At 38.2% G+C, this 26105-nt stretch overlaps 1 protein-coding gene across 6 annotated transcripts in view; it reads left to right on the top strand.

Moving 5' to 3' along the window:
- BBS9 (Bardet-Biedl syndrome 9) overlaps positions 1-26105 on the top strand; it is a 439643-nt gene that overhangs the window by 392465 nt on the left and 21073 nt on the right. The window contains exon 21 of one of the 6 annotated variants that reach the window (XM_053218246.1): positions 11995-22717. The exons of the other annotated variants lie outside the window; for them this stretch is intronic. Coding sequence (XP_053074221.1) covers positions 11995-12002 — 8 coding nt within the window. The 3' untranslated portion in view covers positions 12003-22717. Of the gene's footprint in view, positions 1-11994; positions 22718-26105 lie in introns of those variants that run through there. 6 annotated transcript variants of the gene reach the window in all.

Below are 26105 nucleotides of genomic sequence, written 5' to 3'. Positions count from 1 at the left end.
GGGGAAAGGAGTTTTATTCATGAAATAGGACTATTTTTTTGTCCATTTAACAGACACTTTTAAAAATACTACCATGTTCCAGGCGCTATACTGGACATTGGAATATGTTGATTAAGAGCAGAGACAGCATTCCTACCCTCATGGAGCATATATTCTAGTGGAGAAGCTGGAGAGTAAACCATTGTGAAGCTAAAGAAGAGAGTTTTGAGTTGTATTATGTTCACTGAAACAAACAGGGAGTTGAGAGAGTTGGGGGTAAAGGCTACTGTAGACAAGGTTATTGGGAAAGGCTTCTGTGAGCAGAGGGTTGAGAAAGTGAAGAACCAGGGACATAGTGCTCTAAGCTGGTGGAACAGAATTTAAAGGCCTGGATTTGCTGAGAGAGTGGAACTTAAACATTTACACACTCTCTCTCTCTCTTTCACACACATGCACACACACACAAAGGTAAATATGTGAAGTGATGGGTATGTTAATTAACTCAATGGGGAAATCCTTTTGTAATATATGTGTATAGCAAATCATCACACTGCACATTTTAATTAAAATTTTGTCAGTTATATCTTAATAAAACTGGAAATAGAAGAATTTAAAGGCCTGGAGTGAAGAGAGGACTTGGTGTATTCAAAAGACACATAGCCTCCCTGGCTTGATCTTAATGAGGAAGAGTGGCAGGGAGAGCCAAGTCATGTATTCCTTACATTCCACAGTAAGGAATTTAGATGTCATCCTGTGAGTAGTGGGAAGCCATCAAATGGTTTTTAAGGAGGGAAATTATGTGATCTGGTCTGTGTTTTTAAGAATTACTATGGCTACTGTTAGGGAATGATTTGGAAAACAGCTGGAGTGGAAATACCGGGAGAGCCAGAGAGACTATTGTAGAAATGTAGGCAATAGACAATGATGACTGGGGTTGTGGCCATAGAGATAGAACTAGAGAGCTCTAGGGCATATTTTAGAGGCCATAGAATACACGGTGATGGATTACAAGTAAGCAGTGAGATGAGGGAGGAAGCAGAGAGGACTCCTGGAATGTTGGTTTTAGTAGCAAGGCAGACAGTAGTGGTAGTGGTAAGATAGGGAAGTTGGAGGGAAGAACAGTGTGTGTGTGTGTGTGTGTGTGTGTGTGTGTGTGTGCATGTGGGTGTGTATGTGCATGTGGGCTAAGTGGGGGGTACAGAATAAAAGATCTGTTTGGATCTGTTCTACTCAGGAGGCCTTGTGGACACCCACTTGTGAATGTCAAGGTGTCTGGAACTCAGGGGATAAGCCAGGGCTGCAGAGAGACAGTCAGGAGACAGCAGCCTCTGTATTGTATTTGAAGCTGAATGGGCTAATTATGTGGAAAGAGAAAAGAGAAGGGTGGGGGGTGGCTCATCTAAACCTTGAGGCCTTCCAGCATCTAGAGGTCATGAAGAAGGGTAAGAACCAACATCGGAAATTGAGGAGAAGCAGCCAAGGAATGAGTAACAGGAAAACTGTGAGAAAGTAGCCACGTGGAAGCCAAGAGAGGGGAGGGTTTCCAAGGTCAGCATTGTCACGTGCTGCTGAGATGGAGCGAGACGAGGGCAGAGGTGGGAGCTGACATACTTCTACTGAGCTCTTACAGATTTGGTAGCATTTCTTCTTTTATATATTTTATGTGTATGAATTATTCCTAATTGTTAAGGGAAATAAAGTTTTGTCTTGCTAACCTATTTTTTTTTAAAGAAATAGCAAATTTCAACACCTTATCTAACAAATCAGTTCTTTCTCCTCATCTTGTTATTTCTTCAGATGGACACAATATCAGTCATATTCCTAATTAGAAAAATACCAGGCTTTCTTTTTTAGGACCGAGCCCTTCATAATCTGACCTAGTTGTTCTTCTTTATCTTGAATCTTAGCTCAATTTCTTTACTTCCTTATGCTCCAGGTACTGTTGAAAGCAGTGGAAAGCTGATGGTGAGCAGGACAGACATGGTCTCTACCATCACGAAGCCTATATTGTCAATTAATTAAATAATCCTATAGATATTCAGTTGCAAAACAAGGTAAATACTATGAAAGCAAGAGATGATAGAGGCCCAGTCTTGGGAAGTAGCCATAGAGATCAGGAAGAGCAGATAGATATAAGAAATTTCTCAGGATTTCAGGATTTTTCAGGATTCAACAGAATCTGGTAATTGATTGAAGATCAGGGTTGAGTATAAAAGAGAGGTATTAGGGAGGGCCCCTGGATTGCTTGTTCCAGTTGGCCAGTGCGCCATTCATAGAAAAGGCGTCTTTGGAAGAGAACAAAGCTTGAGGGAGAACAATGATAAGTTTGGTTCTGTTTATGTTGAATTTGAGTGTTGATCTCACATCTACTTTTCCTGCAGGAAGTCTTCTCTGAGTATTCTCCCCTTTGCTAATTAATCTAACTCCTGTAGAGTAAATAATGTTAGTAATGTCACGTGCTTAAAGCTAATATTTATAACTTTTAGTACTACCCACTGGCACTTCGTGTTACACTGTCTAGTTCTCTAGTTGCTATATGTGCATTCTAAGTTAAAACATAAAATCCATGTGGGCGCAAAATATGTGACCACTCTCTTTGTTTATACAACTGATAACACTTAGCAGAGCATGATGTTATGTAGGAATACATATTTGGATTCCCAGTGTCACTAGGTGATTTTTCTTGAGACACAATGTAATTTCTTATGGGTTAATTAATAATCTATAAAGATTCATTAGATAACAAGTGTCTTCCAGATCAATAGGAATTAGTAAGTTTGTTGACTAAAGTGAATTATATACTCGGACTTACATGCTCTCTATCTGGAACTACTTTCTAATTAAAGTTGTGAGCCCCCTATCCCTTATTGTATTGAATAGTATTTAACTGAACTTCAAGTAAAATAGAAATACAGTGAGCCCTCAAGAGTTTTACCATCATAAAATTTGCTTTCCGTGAGTTTTTTTCTTTAATATGTTATGAAACATCATCTAAATTTGTGTCTGTAACAGAATTTGATAGTGCTCTTCATACTTCAAATTGGCCTCAGAGATTTCAGCCTTGGAAAGTTAGGATTTTATTTTCCCAGCTGTTTAAATGTAATATATTTGAAGACAGAGGCACTGTCCTGTAAGTTTATAGCCTAAATAAATCTATTTTAAAGGTGTGCTGGTCCGAGGCCAGGTGGCATAATGGGATGACATATGAGCTATTCACATTTGAAGACCTGGCACTAAATTCATCTCAGGATGCCAGGAAAATGACTTTAGAGGTGTCAATTTGCTGGACTCCTTGGTGGGCATCTGAGAACATCACAGAACCTTTGTAAAGTCTAACATAATGTATCCTCTGTAAATTATATTGCCACGTTAGCTGCCTAAGGTACAAAAGGGCAATTTGAATGACTTCAGTAGGCATTCCAAAATCTTGTTTTCATAAGTAATGAGAAGTACAAGCCTGTCTAAAAGAAGACCAGCCTAATCTAAAGGTTGTACGTGAGTCTGGGAGTTGAAACTTAAGCTTTTCTGTTCCCCCTAGTGTTTATCTGGCTCATCAGTTATTTAGCAAATATTTACTTAAGCCCCCTTTTCTGAGCCTTTATCATTTTAGGCATGGATTTTATAACAAGACCAGTTACCTTTCCTCTCCCTGGCTTCAAGTCTCCTACAAATGCCAATAATAATATTTCAAAGAAGTGTGATAAAAAAAACTTAGTACTCCAAAAAAAAAAAAAAAAAAACCCCACAATAACCCTGTCTCGAAAACTTGTAAAATTATCTCTCAATAATCCCAAGGTGCTTAATTGGACTACTTATCTGAAGATCTTTTGCTTTTTTTCATTTGCATTTGCCAAGAATGTCTAGTAATTATGCACTCAGTTTCCATTTGAGTACCTTTTTGAATTACTTAAAAGGCCATCATCATTAATTCATATTTAATATCTGAATCTAAGGTTTCTTTATTGTAGTAACACACTGTGTGCTAGCCAGAAACATCACTTAATTTGAGAAAGCATACAATTCTCAAAGGTACCAGTCAGACTTTTATTTTTATTGTGAAAATATATTTCAGTAACTCTCAGACTTTAGTCTCTATTAACATGACCTATTTATTTAGTTCCTCTCCTTTTGCATGTAGCATCAGTCTGCACAAAATGGTCTGGCTAATGATCTGTTTAGAGGAGATGCTAACCAGGAGAGGAGTGATGGTGGACCATGACAGTTGAGGAGGGGTGGTCCTTGGCAAAGTGTGTCCTCTTTCTCTATCCAAGATGGGGGTTCAGTCTGAAACAAGCTGTACATAGATTTGTGGCATTTCTAAGGAGTCAATCCAAGTTGGTAGTACTCCAGACTGCTTCTAGGATCTCTTCTTTTCACAGATCTTACAGTTGGCTGGAGGCATCTTCCATGAAGCACAAGATGCTGAAAGACAGGCAGATGGGTTTTTACTCAACTTCTCTGAACCTCAGTTTCTTTTTCTGTACCTTTAACTGTTAGGATCTCAGGATCCTTCCCAATGAGAGTCTGTGATGCAGTCCTCTACTCACAGTTGTCCCAAGTTCTAGGTTATGGCCTATGGCTCTCCTGATTACTTGGATAGAGTAATGAGCATGATGGCTCATGCAGTCAGTTCATAGAATGATGTGAGGAAAATTGGGGATAAATTGTACTTAATTAACTGAAGAGGTGATTTCAGGATAAAATAGACTTCAATTATTGTCTCCTAGAATTACAAATTCATGTATTTTATAAATCTTTATTGAGTACCTACTATGTGCTTATTGCCATACTAGAGTCTGGGTATACAGGCTTGAACGAAATAGACAGAGTCTGCCAAGCATCCATCCTGGTGGGGAAGATAATACACAAACAATAAGAAAGATATTTACAAGTTGTGTTTAGTAATATGAAGATAATAAGTACGGTAGTGTTAATAAAGGGTGACTGGCAGGGGGAGGAGATACTTAGGGAAGCTTTCCTGAGGAGGGGTCATCTGCGGTGAGACTGAAAACATAGGAGGGAGCTAAGTGTATGAAGGTGCATGTGGTGGTGCTGGGAGTAAGAGCAGCGGGAACAGGAGACATCCAGAAAGTCGGAACAGGAAATGCAAAGGATTCAAAGGAAGTAGGAAAGAAGGTCGAAGTGATTGGGGAGAATGACCGGAGATTGGCTTGGTAAAGCAGGCAGGGGCCAGATCATAGAGTTTAGGTTTTATTAGGAATGACAATGCTAGAAAAAGGACATTTTTTATAAACCTGTTATCTCTTAGAACAAATGGAAGGTGGCAGTCCTAACCTTGAATAGCCAAGCTGCATTCATAAACTGGAATAATTGTGAGAAGTCAGTAACATGTTGAAAAAACACTTTATTGTATTCAAAGACTTGAGGCCACTAAGTTCTTAGGCATGTATCACTTGAAAGTGGAGGAATAGAAAAGTTTAAAAGGCTGTAGGATTGACATTTGAGAAAATGAATAATTCAAAGTGAATGAAATCATGAATAATGAATTGTAAGAAAAGACTCCTCACTTGTGATTAGAGATTCATAATTTTCATTTTACAGCAAAATATAGTTGGCTGCCATGCATTCCTTACTTACTTCATCTAAGTACAATTAGGCCCAACACATTAGTGCCTTGATGTGCAGACTTATGACTGGCTTCTTGTGTCGAAACCATTAAATTTTAATGTATTCAGCTTAAGCATAAGTGGTCACAGATGATTCATAACCCTTCTCCCTGCTTTTGGTGAAAATGATCGTCAGCAAGAAAATTGTCCCCAATGGCCACACTAATCTTTGTAGTTGATTTCCTAAACATTTTTGTGTCTGTAGGAGACCAGGAATAAACATTGCATAGCTGATGGGTAAAGCACAATGATAATTGCTCTCAAACCGCAAGATATTTAATGATGATAAAGTAGAACTCTGTAACTCTTGACATTTTCTTTTTTAATTCCTGATGTTGGGAGGATATAAGTGGTATAAGCTGCTCTTTAAGAGTGGAGTTAGCCAACTATGATTTTTTTAAGCAATAAATGCCAAGAGTTGCCCACAGTTTTATGACCTCATCATTTAGCTATCAGGCATAGAGGCAGGATGAGCGAGCAGGCTTGCCTGACTGAGGCTTTAGACAGCAGCTTAACCCAATAAAAATAGGACCGTGGCTTGGGTGTATGACTCTTACCAGCCTGGTAATTATTTGAATGTTCACCTGACCCAACCACCATCCAGGTACTGAGAAATCTCAGCTCACTATGCTGCTATCTGAGTTTACTTATCCTGTGCAACCTGTGTAGACATATGTGATCCAATCATCTCTCTCTAGAGTTTGAAATCCTGGTTGCCTTCACGATAAACTCAGTTATCTGCCATGGCTCATGAGTCCCTTCATGATCTGGCTTTTGTGTCTCTAGCCCCTTCTCTTGTGCTTGCCGCTAGCAATGTTTCCAGCTATGATTCTGATCTACTTGCAGCTCCCAGAAGGAAGCAGGTTCTCTCCTGTCCTCAGGTCTCCCTTGTCCCCAGACATGTAGCTCTTCTGCCTAGGATTCCCATCTTGCTACTCAGCCAGCTGACTTCTGTCATCTTTTGCAGCATATGCAGATTTTTTCTGAGACCATTCTTGCCTCTCTGTGCACTTCTAGTACCCTTCTCCGACTAGGTCATGGCTTCATCCTCGTTTGCATTGCTCCTTGCATTGCTTGCATTGCTCTTATTGCACTGTATATGGGATTGCATGTATTAGAGAGATCCATGTTTCCTAGCCCAACCCAGCTGTGGGCTCCTTGAGGACAAAGGTTTTGTTTGTGCTTTTGGTACCCCCCTCACTGTTAGCACACAGTCTGCACACAGTAGGCTCTGTGCTGGATGGATTGGTGTATGCAATATGTCTCTTTTCTGGCTCTGAAATGATACAGGACAGCTGGCTGCTCTCCAAACCAGTCTAGGTATCATACTGGATTATTCTTGGTAATAACAAGATAAGCAAACTTCAGTCTCTGCATCATATTACAAACAATTTGCTTCCCTTTCTAAATGAAGACATTTTTACAGTCCTTTTACTTAATGAAGGAGCTTGGTCCAAAGTTGCTGTACCCTGTGAAATCCTCAGGAGACTCATGAACTACTAGGAGATTAGCCACACCTGGGTGCAGGCTTTTGCTCAGGTGCTCTGAGAACCGCTCTGATCAAAGCAAGGTCCAAAGAAGAGCATTGCTGCTTGCTTCCCATCCCTGGCCATTGTCACTTCAGTGGACGGATGCACCCCTGCACAGCCTGTCTCATTACGTAAACACAGTAGTGTTTTAGGGCTGGAGGGTAAATCTAAAAGTCTCCATTCTAATACTCCAGGCCATTCTGTATGTAAAATGACCTGGGAAAGATAGATGTTTATTCTTAAACATCTCCAGGGATAGAGGCTTCCACAGCCTTCTCAATTATGTGTTCCATTATCTCACTAGCCTTCTCATCAGGAAGGTTTTTTCCCTTAATGTCTAACTTCAATCCCTCCTGTTGCAATTTAAATTCATTTCCTTTTGTCTTGGCTTCAGTGGGAACAAAAGAACAAATAACTCAGCAGCACCCACCTACCCTATTTGTAATAGGAGATGCCTGACTTCCTCCAGACAGCCTTCTCTTTCTAGTGTTAAATGGACCCAGTTGTCCCACTTTCTCCTTTTGCCATTTCTTGGAAGCTCTTCCTTTTAAAAAACTTGCATTGCTCTTATTGCAGCAGATATCATGGACCATGCATTTCAGTTCTGTCACTTTAATCCTGCAGTCATCTTTTCAACCTGTCAATGTGTATAGCCTTAGTAAGCTACTTAACACACTGAAAAAGAATCGATGACTACTATTATAAAGTGCTTTCGAGTTGTGGAATTCTCTCTCTCTCCAAGTGATCTATTACTGTTATCCAGTACCTTCCCTGCCCTCATTTCCATGCTTAAGGATGAAATTTTTTTCCTGTGTATTTCTCGTTTCTTCATACATAAGTGTCATGCAACCACAGCTGTAGTGTTTTGGGGTGGTAGGTCTACTCACTACTGTGCCAGGTAGCTCAGGGTATGGAGGAAGAAGGAAAGGGGACAGTTTTGTCTTTTCCTCTTACCTTTCCCAGATCCTAGAGACACAGTAGTCACTAGAGTTGGCAGAAGCTAGAAATTCCCAGCTCATGGACCACTGATCTTTTTGGAAAACTGAGATAAGGACTTGGGAATAATATGAAAAGGAAAATGAGCAGGAAAGTAAAAATACAACTGTGTTCACCACCTTAAAAATAGGAACTTCTCCTTAAAAATTTCTAGAAAGGAGATAATGTTAGATGTGAATGAGGATTCAGTTGAATTAAACAGTAAGAGAGAAAAGGAAGCAGAGCAGGAAGAAAACACAGATGTGATCAAGTATGAAGAAGAAAAAAAATGTTTTAATTTGTGATCCTCAGGAAAATGTCATGGTAAGATTCCTTAGCAAAATTAAAAAATAAACAACATTAAATTCCAATAAAGAACAGTGACTCAAATTTATAATATAAATATGACAAGAATTTCTGTTGATGGCTACATAACCTATGCTATTAATTTAGTAATTCCTCATAGACATGCTAAGAGCAACTGCCTATACTTTGTGAGAAGATAGGTGTTATTAATTTGATACCTTAATAATTCTACATAGTCTGATTCTTTGGGAATCATCTTTGACTGTAAATGGAGTTGCCATTGAAATTAGAATAACTTCAAAATAATTTCAAATTCAAAATAGAAATATAAGTAGCATTTTGTTTTCTTCCATGCTTGAAGATTTTATTAATAATACTCTGTCTTCTGTTACAGCAGTGCCACATGAGGCATTTCAAGGAATATGTAATTGGCCCTTAAATTTATCCTTGGAAATCAAAAGAAGAAATTGATGTGCATGGCTAGTGGACTTAATATTAAGTCTCTGTAGTATGCAATAGAGGATAACAAACATTAGTAGGCACTTTTGGAGGATTCTGTAGGGAGGGATTTCTTGAAAAATGTGTATGTCTGTTACCTAGGGCTATTTAAAATCAATGATAACTACTCCAAAGGAAATGAAACATGTATTTCTTTTGCTTCTATGAAAAGGTACCATTTGACTAAAGTTTCAATCTACAGACAGGGCAGAATGACATCTTCCACCTAAATTAAGCTAATTGGCTTCCACTAAATCAAGTACATGCCCCATTGTATGGCACAGCCCTTAATCCTGAACTAAACTGGAAATGTCTAAGGTACAAAAACTTAAAAAGCCTAATATCTTAGAAACTTAATGATAGGAACCATAGAAATGAGAAAGGAGATATTTTTAATATTTTTTGTACAACCTAAAATATGCCCATGTTGGTGACATATTGCTGGTACAATGGAGAGCATGAGTAAACTGTAATTATTATTATGGAGTGGATTTTTTTACTTACCTGGCTTAGACCTAGACACAATGGTCTTAGGAGTGGGTCCTAGGACCCTAAGCCATGGGTCTTAGGAGTGTAAATCAGAAATAGTGTCGAGGGGCGCCTGGGTGGCTCGGTTGCTTGAGCGTCCGACTTCAGCTCAGGTCATGATCTCGCGGCTGGTGGGTTCGAGCCCGCATCGGGCTCTGTGCTGGCAGCTCGGAGCCTGGAGCCTGCTTCGAATTCTGTGTCTCCCTCTCTCTCTGCTCCTGCCCGCCTCATGCTCTGTCTCTCTCTCCTTCAAAAATAAATAAAAACATTAAAAAAAGAAAAAGAAATAGTGTCGAAACGGTACTCTAGTTGCATTCTCTCATCTCCAATATCAAAATGACAAGTTCAGATCAATACTTAAATAAATAATTTGCAGGATAATATGTAGGTTCTTGCCTAGATTTAGGCTCTCAGATTTTAAAACATCTGTACATTTCACTTCAACTTTAAACCAAGACCAAGACCACTGGAACCTGATTGTAAAAATGGGCTTGTTGTAGGATCAGTAAGAATAGTTTCATTTTAATTCATTGTCACGCTATGACTATCATCCTTTTAAAAGACTACTTTTAGAAGCATTTATAATCCCCACAAACACAGGAGGTAAAGTCTATGCAGAAAAAAAATTCATTCCATTTGAGCCACTTCTGACATCATTCTGATCTGAATTCAAGACATTGATTAGAAAATTGAATTTTAATAACTTTTTTTTTTACTGCCCATTTTACAACTACCCCCTATCTTAGAAAAGAGACAAGGTGGTGTTTTTGCCTCCAAAGAAATGCTGTGTATTTTTGGCTTCTTATCTGGCACTTTAAAAGCAACTTTTTATTTTAGTCTAGTGTAAAATTGATTCTCATGTGAGTAACTCAATCCTCTATGCCTATTGAGTTGCTCGTACGGGTCAGTTTAGCTGCAGTGCATACTGTAAATGATGGTGAAGGGAAGGAATGTCTGAGTAGGAGTGCAATATAATATCTGTGCCAATCTCCATTCGGTGCTAAAGCATGAGATGAGTCACGGGATGCAAAGCGAGAGCTTCTTTGCATAGTGTTTACGGTGGGCCTTATTGCATGATTGGAGTATTTGAGAAGGAAGCTAGGTTAAAATTTAAGGTCTCAGTATGTTGCTGCCAATAAGACCAAGTACTTACTGGAACTTACGCTTTTTTTCATTTTAGCTTTGAAAGATTTTTTAAATCTTGCCTGGAATGTCATCAATTCAAAAAATATATTTTATTAAATTACTGTGTCTTCATTTAAAGATAAGGATTGTCTTCTTTTACGCTGTCTCCTCATTGTTTTATTGGGAAATGAGAGAGAGAGAGAGAGAGAGAGAGAGAGAGAGAGAGAAGGAGGGAGGAGAAGGGAGAGATCTTTTTTTTTGAGAGAGAGAGAGAGTACAAGTGGGGGTGTGGGGCAGAGGGAGGGGAGGCAGGGAGGGAGAGAATCTCAAGCAGGCTCCATGCTCAGTGCTCAGCACAGAGCCCGACATGGGGCTCTATCCCACAACCCTGGGATAATGACTTGAGCTGAAATCAAGAGTCAGAAGCTCAACCCACTGAGCCACCCAGGAGCCCCAAGAGACATCTTTTTTATTTGCATCTTGGCTACACTGTAATGTAACTTATCTGCTATGGATCTGCTTACACTGTTCACTCTATGCTCCTCTCTCACCATATTTGTAACTCTCACCTATAACACCTCCTGCATTTTAATATTGGAATCATTTTAATATAAAGCAAGCAACATATAATTAGTTGGAGGTTACGTGTTGGGTTTTTGATGCATGAGATATAAAGGCAGACCGACATGGATTTGTATTCTAGTCTACCACTTACTTGCCATGTGATTTTTTTTCTTTCTTTTTTATTGAATTATATTGACAAACAATATTAGTTTCAGGTGTATAAGAGAGTGATTCAATTATTTTATATATTATAAAATCATCACTAAGATAGGTCTAGTTACCATATGTCCCCATAAAGAGTTATTAAAATATTATTGACTATATTTCTTATGCTGTACATTACATTCCAGTAACATTTATTTTATAAGTGGAAGTTTGTACCTCATAATCTCCTTCACCTATTTCTACCATCTCTCCACCCCCCTCCTCTTCGGAAAGCAACAGGTTGCTATGACCCTGTTTCTGTTTTGTTTTGTTTCTTCATACGTTTTGTTTTCTAGACTTGCCTTATTATTTTGAGCAAGTAATTTAACCCTTCTGAGCCTCTGTCTTCTCAACTGATAAAATAGAAGCATTGTGAGGACTGATTGAGATAACGCATGGGACAGCATAGGACCTGCCCCATGGGAAACACTCAATTCATGATTATTTTTTGTTTTATTATGATTATTATGATGGAAAATGATTTATTCCTTTTTGCGTCAGATGTTCTAAAAGTGCTGTGGAAGATTACATAAAGAAATTCTTGGCTGTTACTTTAAAGCCTTGATCAATCTCTTCTGGAAAAGAGGTGAAAATGCAACGTGTGCTCATTCTATGATGAGAATAACAATCTCACAAATATTTCTGTGTTGCCTTACTAGGCATTTGAGATTGAAAGCAGAGCCAGCATGTTTCTCCAAAAACTGAACTCATTGCTGGGAGATAATCTCTCTTTTGAGGTAAAGAATGATTTGTACTAATTTTTTGGAACTAACACTTAAGAATCTCTGGCTGTGAAACTCTGATGTAGATATAACCTCGAAGGAAATATTTGCATAGTGTGATGGGTGAGGCTACATGGACAAATGGAAGTAGCTTAAAGATTGGTATTGGGTGAACCATTTAAATCCAGATTCTACCTAGTAATTGTAGATCATTTGCACCAATGTCATTTCTGAAATGATGTTTATAATGCCTAATTTACAAAGGTATTGAAATATCAAAAAAGAAAATACACATAAAGTTACTGAACCTCATATCTGTCTCAAAGTAGATGTTCAATGAATCCCCTTGTCCTCTGTCCCCCCTACAGTGTTTGAGGTAGTTCCATGTCGAACTTGCCCTGCTTTCTAAGCCCTTGACTCCGAGCCTTCGTGTCTGACCCATTACTGTATTTGCCTATGTGGTGTGAGGAAGCCTGGTCCTGGCATATAAGTTGCCTAGGAAAGTTTCAGGAAAATATCACTTAAAGGGAAATAAACTAGTACCTATTTACCAACTAAAACGTTTGTGAGCTGGCCGGAAATTGCATCAGGGCTAACTAATGACTTCTTCCTTACTAAGTGTCTTGCACTCAACAAAAGGATGTTATTTAACAGTGTATTTTCTTCTGTTCTTTCTCTTGATCCCTCGTCTGTTTTGTTTTTCTCATGATCCATGAAGATAGCAGAGATCAGTTTAGATTCTGTATTTAGTTCAAAGCTGCCAGGTGGTGGGTATTCTCTTGCCACTGAAGGAGAAAGACCATGCATATCATCACTTCAGTTTTAACAGCCTGTCTTCAGGGCACACTTGCAGACTTGCATAGCAGTCAGTATCCAAGAAGGGTCAAAAGCACAGCCCAGATCAATACAAAACATTAAAGCTATCAGCTCTCCACATGAGGTATCTGTTGTAAGTATGACAGTACAACGTAGCTATAAATAAATCAGAACACTTCCTAGACAGCAGCTACAGAGTATTTGTTTATACAGGTACAACGTGGGAAGTGGAAGGGACTGTGTCCCAGGATCTGATTTGGATCACTTATTTATTGCTTGAAGAAAAGCACGGGGAGTGTGGTCTGCAGATAACATCTGGACCAGTTTTATCTCCAAATGTCTATTTAGGTTGTTTCCTTTAGACATAGATTCTGTTGATTTCTGCCTTATGGGTCACAGACTCCACTTTATGCTTCAAACATTCACATATATATGGACACAATTTTGATAAACACTGATGAGAAAGGTTTGTTCTCATGATTGTTAAGATGATGTCATAATGTTAGGTTTGTGATCAAGAAATGCTAACAGATAAGTGATTTTTAAAAAAAAACACATTTGTAATTTTGAAAGATCTCACGTTGTGTATATGTGTGTGTGTCTATTATGCATCTATAATCTATAATATCTATAACATATGCATCTGTAATATATATTACATTATATATATGGAAGAGAGTAAATTTTGAGAGTAACCTTAGCCTTAAAGTTCCCATTAAATGAAGAGACCAAACATTTCTAATAAAGGCTTTCTGACCTAAAAATGAAAGAGGAGTTGCTCTGTTGATTTGTTTGTTTGTTTCAAAGTAGTATCTTTGATTTGGAAGGTAGAGAAAATAATTAGTGTTCTCCAAATTTAAACACTTGTTTGCTATTTTTACAGCCCTGGTTACTATCAGAGTGCTGTCTTTTTCTTTTTTAACAAGGTGAATTAGTGAGTCATTACTGTATGTATACAGTACATTTTTGCCAGAAAGTTATAAAATACATATGTTATTAATATAAAGACAAAACTTTCAAATGAAAGATTCTAAATTGGCTTAAAATTTCATTGAAGAAGAATGTACATTGACAAATTAGAGACACGTTTTCCTAAAGAAAATTATAAGAACAAATATTAGATCCTTTATGTTAAGAGTGTAAACAGCTGCAATTCAAGAATATAATAACATAACCATACGAGGAACTAAATTTCCCCAGGTCGTGTGTTCCTTCCAGGTGGTGGTGGTTCAGTGGGATAGTGAGGCCTATACAGGGAAAAAGAAACAGTAATGGTACTCAGGTTCTTTCCCCCTTCACAATGGAAGCCTGATATCATGTCTAAGTAGATTTAATTAGATGTGTGTTGCTTATGGGATCCTTACGTCAGATCCACTCAGTTCTCTATTAAGTACTTAGGGTTCGCCTTCCTGAGACCTTATCTTTGTGCTTTTCTTTCCGTCTGATGATACAGAGCTCTTTATTTACTCTTAAAATATACCAATTCATTCTTTTCCCCAGCAGCATTCAAGCCCAGCAGAGTCTCTCCCTTCTTCTGTTTTGAGTATGTACATTTAATATTACACATATTTCGTTGAATCCCAGGACTCTTGAGAGATGTCGACATTTCTTTCTTCTTCTTTCAAAGTCAGACCTTTCAGAAACCATCTCCTTGTTAACTTCGTGGACCTTGAACAGAATTTGGTGCCACTGGCCGCCATCCCTTCCTCTTTAAAGGAATCTTCTCCTGATTTTGTGATCTTACTCACTCCTGGTTGTCTCATCTCGTTGGCTGCTCCTTCTCAGCCCCCTCTGTGGGCCTCTCTTCTTCTTCTAGTCTGAAAAGTTGATACTCCTTCAAGCTCTGTCCTTGGCTCTCTTCTCTCATACTGGCTGATTTTAATTTCTGTCATTAGTTTCTTTCTGTATGCTGATGACTTCCAGATTTGTATCCTTACTGCATGTCTCCCAAGCTCTAGCTCCATATATCCAGCCACTTGTTGGCCATCTTCACTTGAATGTGACATGTGCATCTTAAGCTCACATTTTCAGAAACTGAAGCTATAATCTTCTGCATCCCACCCTACCCCAAGCCGTCTTCTCTCTGTACTTCATTTTTCAGATTAGTACTGCCACCTGTTTAGTTGCTTCAGCTAGTCACATTAATGCATCACATCTCTTGTCGCAAACCTTTCCTCTGTATCCACACTGCCTCCAACGTTTCCGGGCTACTACTCTTGCTACATTTGCTTTGTTGCAGCAGCCTCTTTTTTCCGCTTGTCTTTCTTCTTCAATACATTCTCTATATTTCAGAACATGTAGGAAGAACCCCTTTGGCTTAAATCTTCACTTCAGCAGCTCCCATTGTTTCTAAGATTAAGTCCAACTTCCTCACTATGGTAGCAGACCCTGCATCATCTCGTGATCTCATCATTGCCTTCTTTTCTAGCTCTTCCTCCTACTCCATGGCACAAGCAAGCTGAATTTTCTCCTTACTGTAAACATTTGCATATGATTCCTTCTTTGGAGTGCCTGCCTCTTCCTGCCTTCCCACTTTTGTCTAGCCAATTCCTAATTGACTTTCATATCTCCACTTACACGATATCTCCTCCGGAAGCTCTTGCTGACATCACCTCTTCCTTCCTCCCACTCACCAAATCAAGGTGTTGTGTTTCTCCTTTGTAGGCCTATAGCTTGCTCTATCACAGCACTCAGCTCTGTGTATTTGAATTCCTTTTTGTTCTCAACATTCACTTCTAAACTATAGGTTCCTTAAGGTTAAAGATGTTGAAACTTGCTAGTGGCTCCTGGAATATAGTGATGTTTGAAAAGTATTTCTTGAATCAAGTGTATAAATTACTGTGACTGCTCCTTACTGCTTCCATGGCAGTTTTGCCAGTGTCATCATTTATCATATCTGCCCTCAGTTTCAGAATCTATCTCCTAATTTCATATGAGAGCTTAATTTCAAAATATGTTGAACAGTATTGCACGGGTAAGTAAAAAAGTAAAATACAGTATTGTATTACAGTTACCTTTCCTCCAGGTAAGAAGGAAGGAATATTAGAAAGTATATGTGTGTGTGCTCATATGTGTGTGTGTGCTCATTTGTGCAAAAGAAAACAGGAAGGATAAATATAAAACTAAAAAGATTGGTTACCTATGGGGAGTCAGTGGTAAAGGGGGAAGTAATGGTAAATGGGAAAGAAGGGGGGACATGGGAACAGGATAGCAGGGATGAGGAGGGAATAATTATAAGAACCCATTTTTATATTATTTGATTACCAGACCATCATAATCTTCTGAATACTCCTCTGAAAACTGATAAATAAAACCAGGATGTGGGGGAATACAAAATGTAACAGATAAGCGTAACTCTATTGTGAATTAATAACGTAGCCACACTGAAGAGAGTGGGAAAGAAAAGCATCAACTTGAGTAATTTTAGAAAACAGTATTTTGACTAGAAATTGTGAGGCTAGGGACAAAAAAGTGTACATAATTATGTCCACTACTCAAATTAGAGAATTTGTTTCTCAGAGAGGTATAGGTATCAATTCGGAAACTGCTCTACTGAAATTGAACAAAGAAGTTAAATTATGGGAGGGAGAACACTGTAATTGGACTGAAATCACAAGTAGTAGTAAGAACCCATGGTTTTATCCATATATAGATGTATATACAGGTACACATATACAAAAATAAAATTGTGTGTGTGTGTGTGAATGTGCGCGCACCTGCACATGGTTAGTACACATCATGTTTCCATGCTCTGTTTATTGAGAGGGCCTAGAACTGAAGACACACAAGCAGAGGTGAGCATTCCTGGTGCACAGGTTTTGGTTTCTAATTACTGTCTCTAATAAAAAGAACAAGTTTAATTATATAGGTAATACATGCTTTTCTTTAAAAGTAGCTCTATATCCTGCCTTTCTTACTTTATCAAAAGTATCATCCTGTGTCTAAAAGAGCATTTCTCAAGATTCAAAGTACATGTATATGCAAGAGATTTTTACATTAAAAATAAACAGTAAAAGCCCTTTCTACAAGACAAGACATATATAAATTTTTATAACTTGAACAATCTAAAAAGGAACCCAAGCTCCTTGGAGAAGTAGATTCTAGACCAAAGGTGGGAAACATGAGATGAGCCTGGAGCATCTATTGTGCCAGAAAGCCTGAAAGCATATTCAAACGACAGAGAACCCATCTTGAAGGAGCTCCCAACATCCAAAGCTGGAAGAATTTTGAGCAACAAAATAAATAGTGATAGTATTGGATTATAACCCATAGAATTAAATAAATATCCACGAATCCATATTGACCTAAGTAGATAATTGCATAAATGGGTGAGAAGGGACAGATCTTCCTTTCAGTCAAAATCCACTTAACAGATGTAGATGGAATGAGGGATATGCTCAATCACCATTAGGCAAACACCACAATAATAAATTGGTATAGGTGAACTCCATCACTGGTTGCCAACACTGGTGGGAGAAAGTTTGAGAGACAGGATATCTGCATAGTCTTAAGGTATCCCCCAATATATTTACTAATTATAAAGGGGAAAATGTGACTTAATAGCAGAGAAGACTGGTAGACACACCTTAACCAAATGATCATTGATAACATCATTTGTAATAAACATATTAATGTCACATATCCCTGATATGAGGTGCTGAGAAGTACACAAATATCACTTCTGTGGTATTCTTAACAAATGCACATATCCCCATGAGGAAGTATCAAACAAAACCTAATTGAAAAATGTTCCAGAAAATAACAGAACACTTTAAAAGTGTCAAGGTCACAAAAGACTGAGGACCTCTCACAAATCAGAGGAGATGAAGGAGATATAATGACTAAATGCAGTGTGGAATCCCAGATGGTGTCCTGGAAGAAAAAAGGGCCATTTATGGAAAAACTGGTGAAATTTAAATAAAACCTGTAGGTTAACTAGTTAACAGTATTATATCACTGTTAGCTTCCTGTTTTGATAATTGTATTGTAGTTATAGATGTTATATAGATGAAGAGTATATGGGAACTCATAGTATTTTTTGTAGACTTTTCTGTAAGTCTAAAATTATTTAAAATAAAACTTTTGCTAAATAAGAGCAGGGGTACTTGGGTGGCTCAGTCATTTAAGTGTCCAACTCTTGATTTTGGCTCAGGTCATGATCTCATGGTTGGGTTCATGAGATCAAGCTCCACATCCAATTCCATGCTGACAGCACAGAGCCTGCTTGGGACTCTCTCCCTCTCTCTGTCTCTGCCTCTCCCCTGCACATATGTGTGCTCTCTCTCTCTCTCAAAACAAATAAATAAAAAACATAAATAAATAAATAAGTAAATAAATAAATAAATAAATAAATAAATAAAAAATAAAAGCAACAAACATGTTCCAGGATTTCCTCTTAAATACAAACAAATACAAGCAGTTTGGATAAAACTGTTAGGGTTAGCCTTGACTCATTTGTTCTACCTTATTTTTAATCCCTCATCTACCCTCTGGTAAGGGTGGTAATGGACAGTGAATAGTCAAGATGCAGATGGCCAAGGAGTAGAAAAAAAAGCAAGGTATCAGAGCATTAACTCCTAAATAGCTGCAGGTTGACTACGTCATTGTTGTTTCCAATTTGCATGTACAAAGCTATTTGCACCTAGCTTGGTGATTTTAGTTGCTGGCACCTGATAGTAATGATGTTGTCCTTTGCTTTGAGGTCATTCACTGGTAGAATATTAAAGCAGAAGGGGGCCTTGAACAGCTCCTTCATGGTGTATGTGTGGTCTTAGTGCCCAGAGGTACTTCTTGCCCAATATCCCATAGCTGTTTAGCGGTGAACTAAAACGAGAGCCCAGGTCTCCAAATACCTGATCACATGCTCCTCCCACCTACACCATATCATCTTTTCTTTTACAAACATCAAACCCTGGTGTGAAGTTGGAAAACTATTTTCAAATTGTAATTACAAGAAAAAGCTGAAGAACTTGTTTTTGAATTTAACCTTGAAGCTCCAGTTAGCTGCATCTTTGCCCCTTGCTTCATATCAACCTTGTGTCATTGGTGTGCAGCAAATAATGTAGTGCTTCCGGTGTGCCAGACACTTTTCTAAACACATTATAAATATTAAAGCATGTACTCCTTATATCATCCAGTGAAGTAGGCACAATTTCTTTAAAAAAATTTTTTTTAATGTTTATTTGTTTTTGATACAGAGAGAGACATAGCATGAATGGGAGAGTGTCAGAGAGAGAGGGAGACACAGAATCTGAAGCAGGCTCCAGGCTCTGAGCTTTCAGCACAGAGTCTGACGCGGGGCTCGAACTCACAGACTGCGAGATCATGACCTGAGCTGAAGTCGGAAGCTCAACCGACTGAGCCACCCAGGCACCCCTAAAGTAGGCACAGTTTCATATGAAGAAAACAAAGCCCAGAGAAGTGAAGGAATTCATTCAAGGCCACATAGTTCTTTAAAGTCTGGTCTATTAATTGTACGAACAGGTCCTGGCAGCATAGGCAGGAAGATATTTGCCTATATCTTTTTTCTTTTTCTGAGTCTTTAGTGACAGAGGCCAAGATCCTTGGAATCGCACAGGTAATCCTAGTAGTTTCTGGTGTAGGGAAGAATATGTAGATCTATTGTACTGGGAGTCATGGGGAATATATATAGTTTTAGGAGAGGTTATGTTTTGGAGGGGGTAGAAAGACTGTTTAAGAAGAAAATGTGAAAAGACATTTTTAAGCTGTTTTTTCTTTTCTTTTGGCCGTTGATTATCATTTTTAAATTTAAAGTATGCAGCCTTTGAACTCCATTTCTTGAAGTTACAGCTTGGGTTTGTTTCCTACTCGTAATTAAGAGAAGTGATCTTTCTATTCAAAAGCGGGGTGCTTATCTGTCCTCTGTTGTATAACCTTATCTGACTTGACCAGGGCTGGCAAGAGGTTGATTAGCCACTCTTAACTCCAGGACTCCAGGCTGGTAAATATTTGTCTTTAAAAAACTGAAATTATTTTAAAAATAGGTGTTCCAGCCTCTCTCGAGAAGAGGAGGACAGAGAAGAATTGATGCTACGTGCTCTCTGTTAGCTCAGTATTCCTTTCAACTTTTTAGAAGGTGAATAAGAGTGGTGCTCTCCTGGATTCAAGCACTATGAAACAGTTCCTCAGTGTTTTGAAAGCCTTACAAAAATGTCCCCATTTCTGAGAAGGCTTAAAGCTTGACTCTGACATATCTTTGCTCTGTCACTTTATTTTTAGTTATCATTATTTGTAATAACTTTGTATTATTATAGTGCTTTCACATAAATTATCAGTTTGAGTTCCACATCACCCCTAAAATAAGGAGGGAAGTTTTACCACCTATGAATGGAGAAAACAAAGGCTTAGAGATGTCTAGCAGCTTGCTCAACATCGCACTGATACTCGTTCTACCCTATTATGCAGGACATCTCCTTAGGGGGATTTCTTCTGGAGCCCAGAAATAACAACAATTGTTCAGCTTTGGTCTGGTACAGAGCAATACAGTGTCAGGGATGGCCTCTTTTTTTCCACGGGTAGTCAGTCTTGTGCTTGTGCTGACTCTTTGAGACCAGTTTTGCACTTCTCTGCACGTTTCTCTTCTTTTGGTAGAGAACTCTGCTAAAAAAAATTGAAGCCTGGTTTTGGCAAGTTCTGGAAGACAAGCCAGAAATCACATAGGAAGTAGAACGTGTTACCACTTAACCTTGCAGACTCTCTTATGCCACAGCCTACAACAAAATATTAACAGGGTATCAGGTAGGAATTTCTGTTTTTATGTTGCATGCCTTTTAGGAAGGATTCATCACAGCCATGTTCTGAGATTCATGAGCTGTTAAAATCTATCCCATATCAGTGTATAAGCTTTCATATTTCCTACATCTGGGACAAAGGGAAATGGTGTAGTCTTCCATCTGGATTCAGAATATACTTAGCAAAGAAAAAACATATGCAAAAAGTAGGATGAAGCATTGGAGCAAAGTCTGAAGGAAGTATGCATGAAACATACCAGAACATGAAAATCCTTAGTGTTCAAAGGAGACAGTTCAGCCTATCTTCAGGCTGCCACCTTTTGTCGGCTGTGCTTTCCCACCAGTCTGCAGGGCTGTCTGTCTGTCCACATTCAGAAGGCTAAAGCTCGCTCTTTGGCCCAAAGTCCTAACAGCTTGAAAATCTTAGTGTTGGATATTTCTATTTGAAATCCCTAATAAAAGTGGGAAAATTTTGAGGGGCCATCCTTTTCAGTGTTTAGGTTGGAACTCATCCTGTCCTTCAGGGGCCTCCAAGGACTAACCACTTCATCCTTTGAAACACTTCATTATGAGCTGAAAAGGAGCCAGAACAAAAGACCCTATTCTATCTGAGATGGAACAGGATAGTATGTTTGTCTTGTTCCCAGTATTGCCAGGTCTTAGGGTCACCAAGCCATTCACAATCTCAAGTTGGTCTTATTTATTTGTGTCCTGCAAGGGAAATTTATTTTCTGAATTGTTAATAGTTTGAATATACTTCTTACACTCTTTGGAAGACTTGTCCTGAGGTATTGAGGTTTGTTTTCCATCAATTTGAGCCTCAAACTTAAAAGAGTTTCAACAGTGGCTGGGATATTACCTGTCATTTTAATGATCAGTTGAAGAGCAGTTGAATTATGAGATGACCTGGACAACAACCAGACTTCAGAATCCATTTCAATAGAGTGTTAGTGAGTTGCCCAGAACTCTTGATGGTGGTAAAATAAAATAAAATAAAATGTCAGCCAAGCTTTTCAAGACAGATTAGAGCATTACCCAATTCTCTCAACCTCCTCACTCTATTCTAAGGCAAATGTTTGTTTAAAAATTTTAAACTAAGCAGTTTATGTTCAACTGGATTAATTTCATTCATTTGGGACAGAACAATAACCAAAAAGATGTAGTCTATAGTGTTTGTTCTGTTGCTGGTATATTCCTAATGAAGAACATTCTTTTGTGTGACCAGCCCTCAAAATGGGAACAGCATAAATGCAGCAAAAAGTTTTATTTAATTGTCATCTGGTTTTAACTAATTCATTTATGATAATAAAAATAATAGTTGCTAACATTGGTGACCATTTTTGTATGCCTGGCCTATCCTTATGTAGTCGTCTCATTTGATCTTTTCAAAAATCCATGAGATAGGTTCTGTGGTTCCCCCACTGTATAGATGCCAAAACAGAGGCTTCCATTGTTTAGATGCCATACCAAAGACCTACAGCTGTGGAGCTCAAGCTGAAGGCCTGCAAGTTTAACTCCAAAGCTGTGCTCTTATTAGTACATAAATGGTTTTCTGTTTTGAAGCTCAATTCATCCAGGCGGTGTGGTCAATTGATGATAGGTTTACCAGATGATCCCTTGGGAACAGAAAGTTAATCATGGGACATTGCCTAGCAGAGAGAGTGGAAGAAATTGACAATTTTAAAATGTGTATATTTGGCATCCACAAAATACAGTGGTGGGCACTTTAGAAGTAAGTTCATGGAAGTTAGGTAGAAATGAAGTTACATAGTAATCAAGAAGTAAGATTGCTTATTTGGGTGCAGAATGATTGCTATTCATTATGTTCCCAGATGAGACTTTGTTTTTCTTTCTTAAGTGATGGATACCCATATGCTGCTCATAAGAGATCGGAGAAGACATCAAAGAATCCAACAAAAGACTGAACAAGAGAGTGTCCTGGGAGGTTGTTAAAGGATAACTTCACCAGGGGAATATTTTTTAAAGATAAAACTGGCAGATGGGGATTATTCATTTGTCTCTCCTAGAGATAGCTGAAAGGGATATAACAAATTATTCAAGTCCAAATATATATATGGAGAGAGAGAGGGGGGGGGGGATATGGATTCAGCCAGGATGCAAGGATAATTTAAATTTTATAGATTGAGGGTTTCCATGAATATCACCTAGACCCATAATTCAGTAACTAAGAGGGTTAGAGGTTTGTTTCATCCCCTCTGTATATAAACCATATTGTTTGGGACAGAAACTTTGAAAAAAGTAAAGATTGTTTTTTAACACTGGTGAGTAACCATGCCAAATTGTTTCATACAACGAACCATTGGCCACAGCCTTCAGTGAAAATGTTTTATTTACCACTTACTGAACGTTGTGTATGTGAGAAAGACCGTTTCTTCAGTTCTACAATGATCATTTGGGGTCAAGACGTTTTGTACTCAATTTGGGGGGAAAGACTACATATAAAGCACATTATTCTCAAAAATAAGTAGTGTTTCTGGTAGAATTAAATGATACTAGAGTAAGTTCTTCTCACTGGCAGAGTAGAAAATCACTTTATGTCCTAAGTCTTTAATTTATTTCTATAAACATCATGCCCAGCACATTAAGCCCATTTTCTTATACATAAAAAGCTACTTTACCTCAGCCTTGCCTTGTTTCTATAAAAACAGAGGTTTGTTTTATGGCCTAACTGTATCTCTACTTGACAAATAGACATCACATAAAGAACCAATTGTTGTAACTTATTCGGAGACTTTGGCTAAATCTACTTACCTGAACAGTCCTTGGTAGTAACAGGGCCCAGCTGATAGATGACTGGTTTTGTTTTCATGAAAGTTAGGAGAAGTATTACCTGCCAAGAGGGTTTATCTGGGAGTTTTGGGGCAAAAGCCTTATTGGTTCCAGAATGATGACAGTCCCTAACATTTATATGACATTCTAACTTTTCCAAAGTCATTTAAATGATCTCATTCTACCCTTACAGTGTTTTTAGAAAATAAAGGCCATAATATACATAGCATATACTATTTCAGTTTCTTTTTCACTCACATGAATTTAAATGTACACACACGCACATGCACAATTTTCAGAAATATTCACTACCAGCTTCTTAACAGATTAATGTACTCTTATTTTTTCCTTTCCTTCTCTCTGTCTTTTTTGATATTCTCTGGACAGTTTTTCTTCCAATTGTTTTGCACAGGGTCAAACACCAGTGAGCCTTCCAGAGAGCCTTTGCTGAACATGGTGATTATTTTTTTTCCTTTCTTTTTCATAAGATTTGATATCAAATTGTGACTTGTTTTTTTTTTCTCTTTGGTTCCCCCACCCATCCTCAACCCCATTCTACCTTGCCAAATATTGACCCAAAGTCCTTGAGTCAAGTACAGTCAGAGTCAGGGGCCAGGAAGGAAGGCCTGTCCAACATTTGAGTAAGTTTGGGGAAAACAAGTAGGAGTTTAGGTCAAGAAGAAGGGAAAGGCATTCCTATCACAAAGGCACAGAGATACAGTACAGTGGGATGAGTCCCAGGAACCTATATAGACCAGTAAGGCTGTAGTGAGAGGTGGTGCCCATTAGGGGAGGCTGGGAAGAAGCCAGTGTGAAGGCCAGACCAGGCCAGATTGTGAGAGCTTCAGCCTCTACCCTGAAAAGCTAAGTGGAGCCAATGCAGGCTTTTTAAATAAAAGAAGGATGTGGTCCCTGTCCTCTTTTCATATTTATATGTGTTTTACCTTTCATATTATACCTTATTTCTACAAAATTGATATATGTTTTATGAGTCCACATTTCTGGACATCTTTGTCCCTTTAGTTTCTATTTCTACTCACCTGCTGCTGCTCATTTCAAATTCATTCAATTCAGTAAACATTTACTATGGGATGTCCTGAAGCCATCAGGAACTGATGTGGCATATTACATATTTATGTGGACTTAAAAAGAATGTGAGGATTTGAGCAAGCAAATACTTTTTTAAATTTAGTCTTAGCACACATCCTTCCTATCTTGTGTTGCTTTGTTGAGTGTTTCCTGTTATGATTGCTGCAGTGTGTCTGTCCTATTGGTGGGAACTCCATTCCTCACCTATTTATGCCTGCTGCCATAGGTTCCAGTCTCTGGAACAGAATTGCCAGACCAGGACTTAGTAATGTGGTGGCCTGTACCCCCTTATTTATATTTTTAAAATTATCTTAGCTATATCCTGTTGCGTCATTATCCTGGTATCTACAGTTTGACCTACTTGTCAGTGAAAATAGAAATCTATGTTTTCCTCAGACTAGCCTCATCAGTTCTGTAGAACTCAAAAGGAGCCTTCAGACCCACCAGTATGGAAATATTCCTTTTGGCTATTACATTACATGTCTTATATGAATACATTTAGCACAGGGTCTGATGTAGTAGATGCTCAGTGTTGACTTCTTATTCTCCCTGTCTCCTCCCTTTTGTTTTTGTTTTTGTTTTGGTCTTTTGATTGATATTGTGGGATCAGCCCACATATGATATATAGGTAGATAGGTAGGTAGGAAGACAGGCAGATAGGTAGATAGATCCATCTATCCATCCATCCACCCACCCACCCACCGTTGGTCCTTGACTCGTTCTCTATATAGAGTTCTCCCCTTTGATCCTTGGTATTCAGTTTCTCTAATTTTCTTGTTCATATACTTTGTTTTTAACTTATTTATTGGGTAAACATATACTGAAAGCCATTGTTGTTCCAGTGATTGTGCTTAATTGTGGGATATACAAGCCAGAGTAAAATAAAGAGTCTGGTGCAGGAGATGCACAAATGAAGATAGTAAATCATGTGTGAAGAGCTTTCATAGGGATTTTTATAGGAAATATATAGGGGGTTTGAGAGCAAGGGTCTGACTCCAGGCTTGGGGCAGGAGGAAATTTTACAGATGAGGTGGCTGGCCTGTAAAGGCCAGAAGGTAAGAATGTGGACCTAGAGCCACATTTTTGGTTGGATTTGTATCATAGCACCACCTAAATAGCTATGCGACCTTGGGTTAGTGATTTAACCCATATATACCTCAGTTTTCTTCTCTGTATAGTGAAAATAATAAAAGCATTATCTTGTAGGGGTGTTAAAGTATTAAATATTATTATATATAACAGAATAGCAATTGCTTCTTCAAAGTTCTTGATAAATGTTATCTACTGTAATCATCATTATTATTTCTATACTTTTTATCATAGTTATTATTATTATTCTTTAAACTGATCCATGAAGAATAAGACTTTAAAGGAAATTAGAGGAGGACATTCCTGGCAGAGGACGTAATTTAAAAAAGAGCAAAGGAATGTGGAAAACTAGAGCTTGTTCAAGAAAGTACCTGTAAGGTCTTTCTAGAGTGAAAGGCATGTAGCAGAGAGTGTATGGGTGTCGTAACCCTGATTATTGGACACTTAGTTTTATTTTTTAACTATTATAAGTACTGCTGTTTCCAACATCTACATGAAGATGTTATACCCATT

Source organism: Acinonyx jubatus, chromosome A2 (genome assembly GCF_027475565.1).
Source record: "Acinonyx jubatus isolate Ajub_Pintada_27869175 chromosome A2, VMU_Ajub_asm_v1.0, whole genome shotgun sequence".
NCBI lineage: Eukaryota > Metazoa > Chordata > Mammalia > Carnivora > Felidae > Acinonyx > Acinonyx jubatus.
This window is presented reverse-complemented; position numbering and strand designations above follow the sequence as displayed.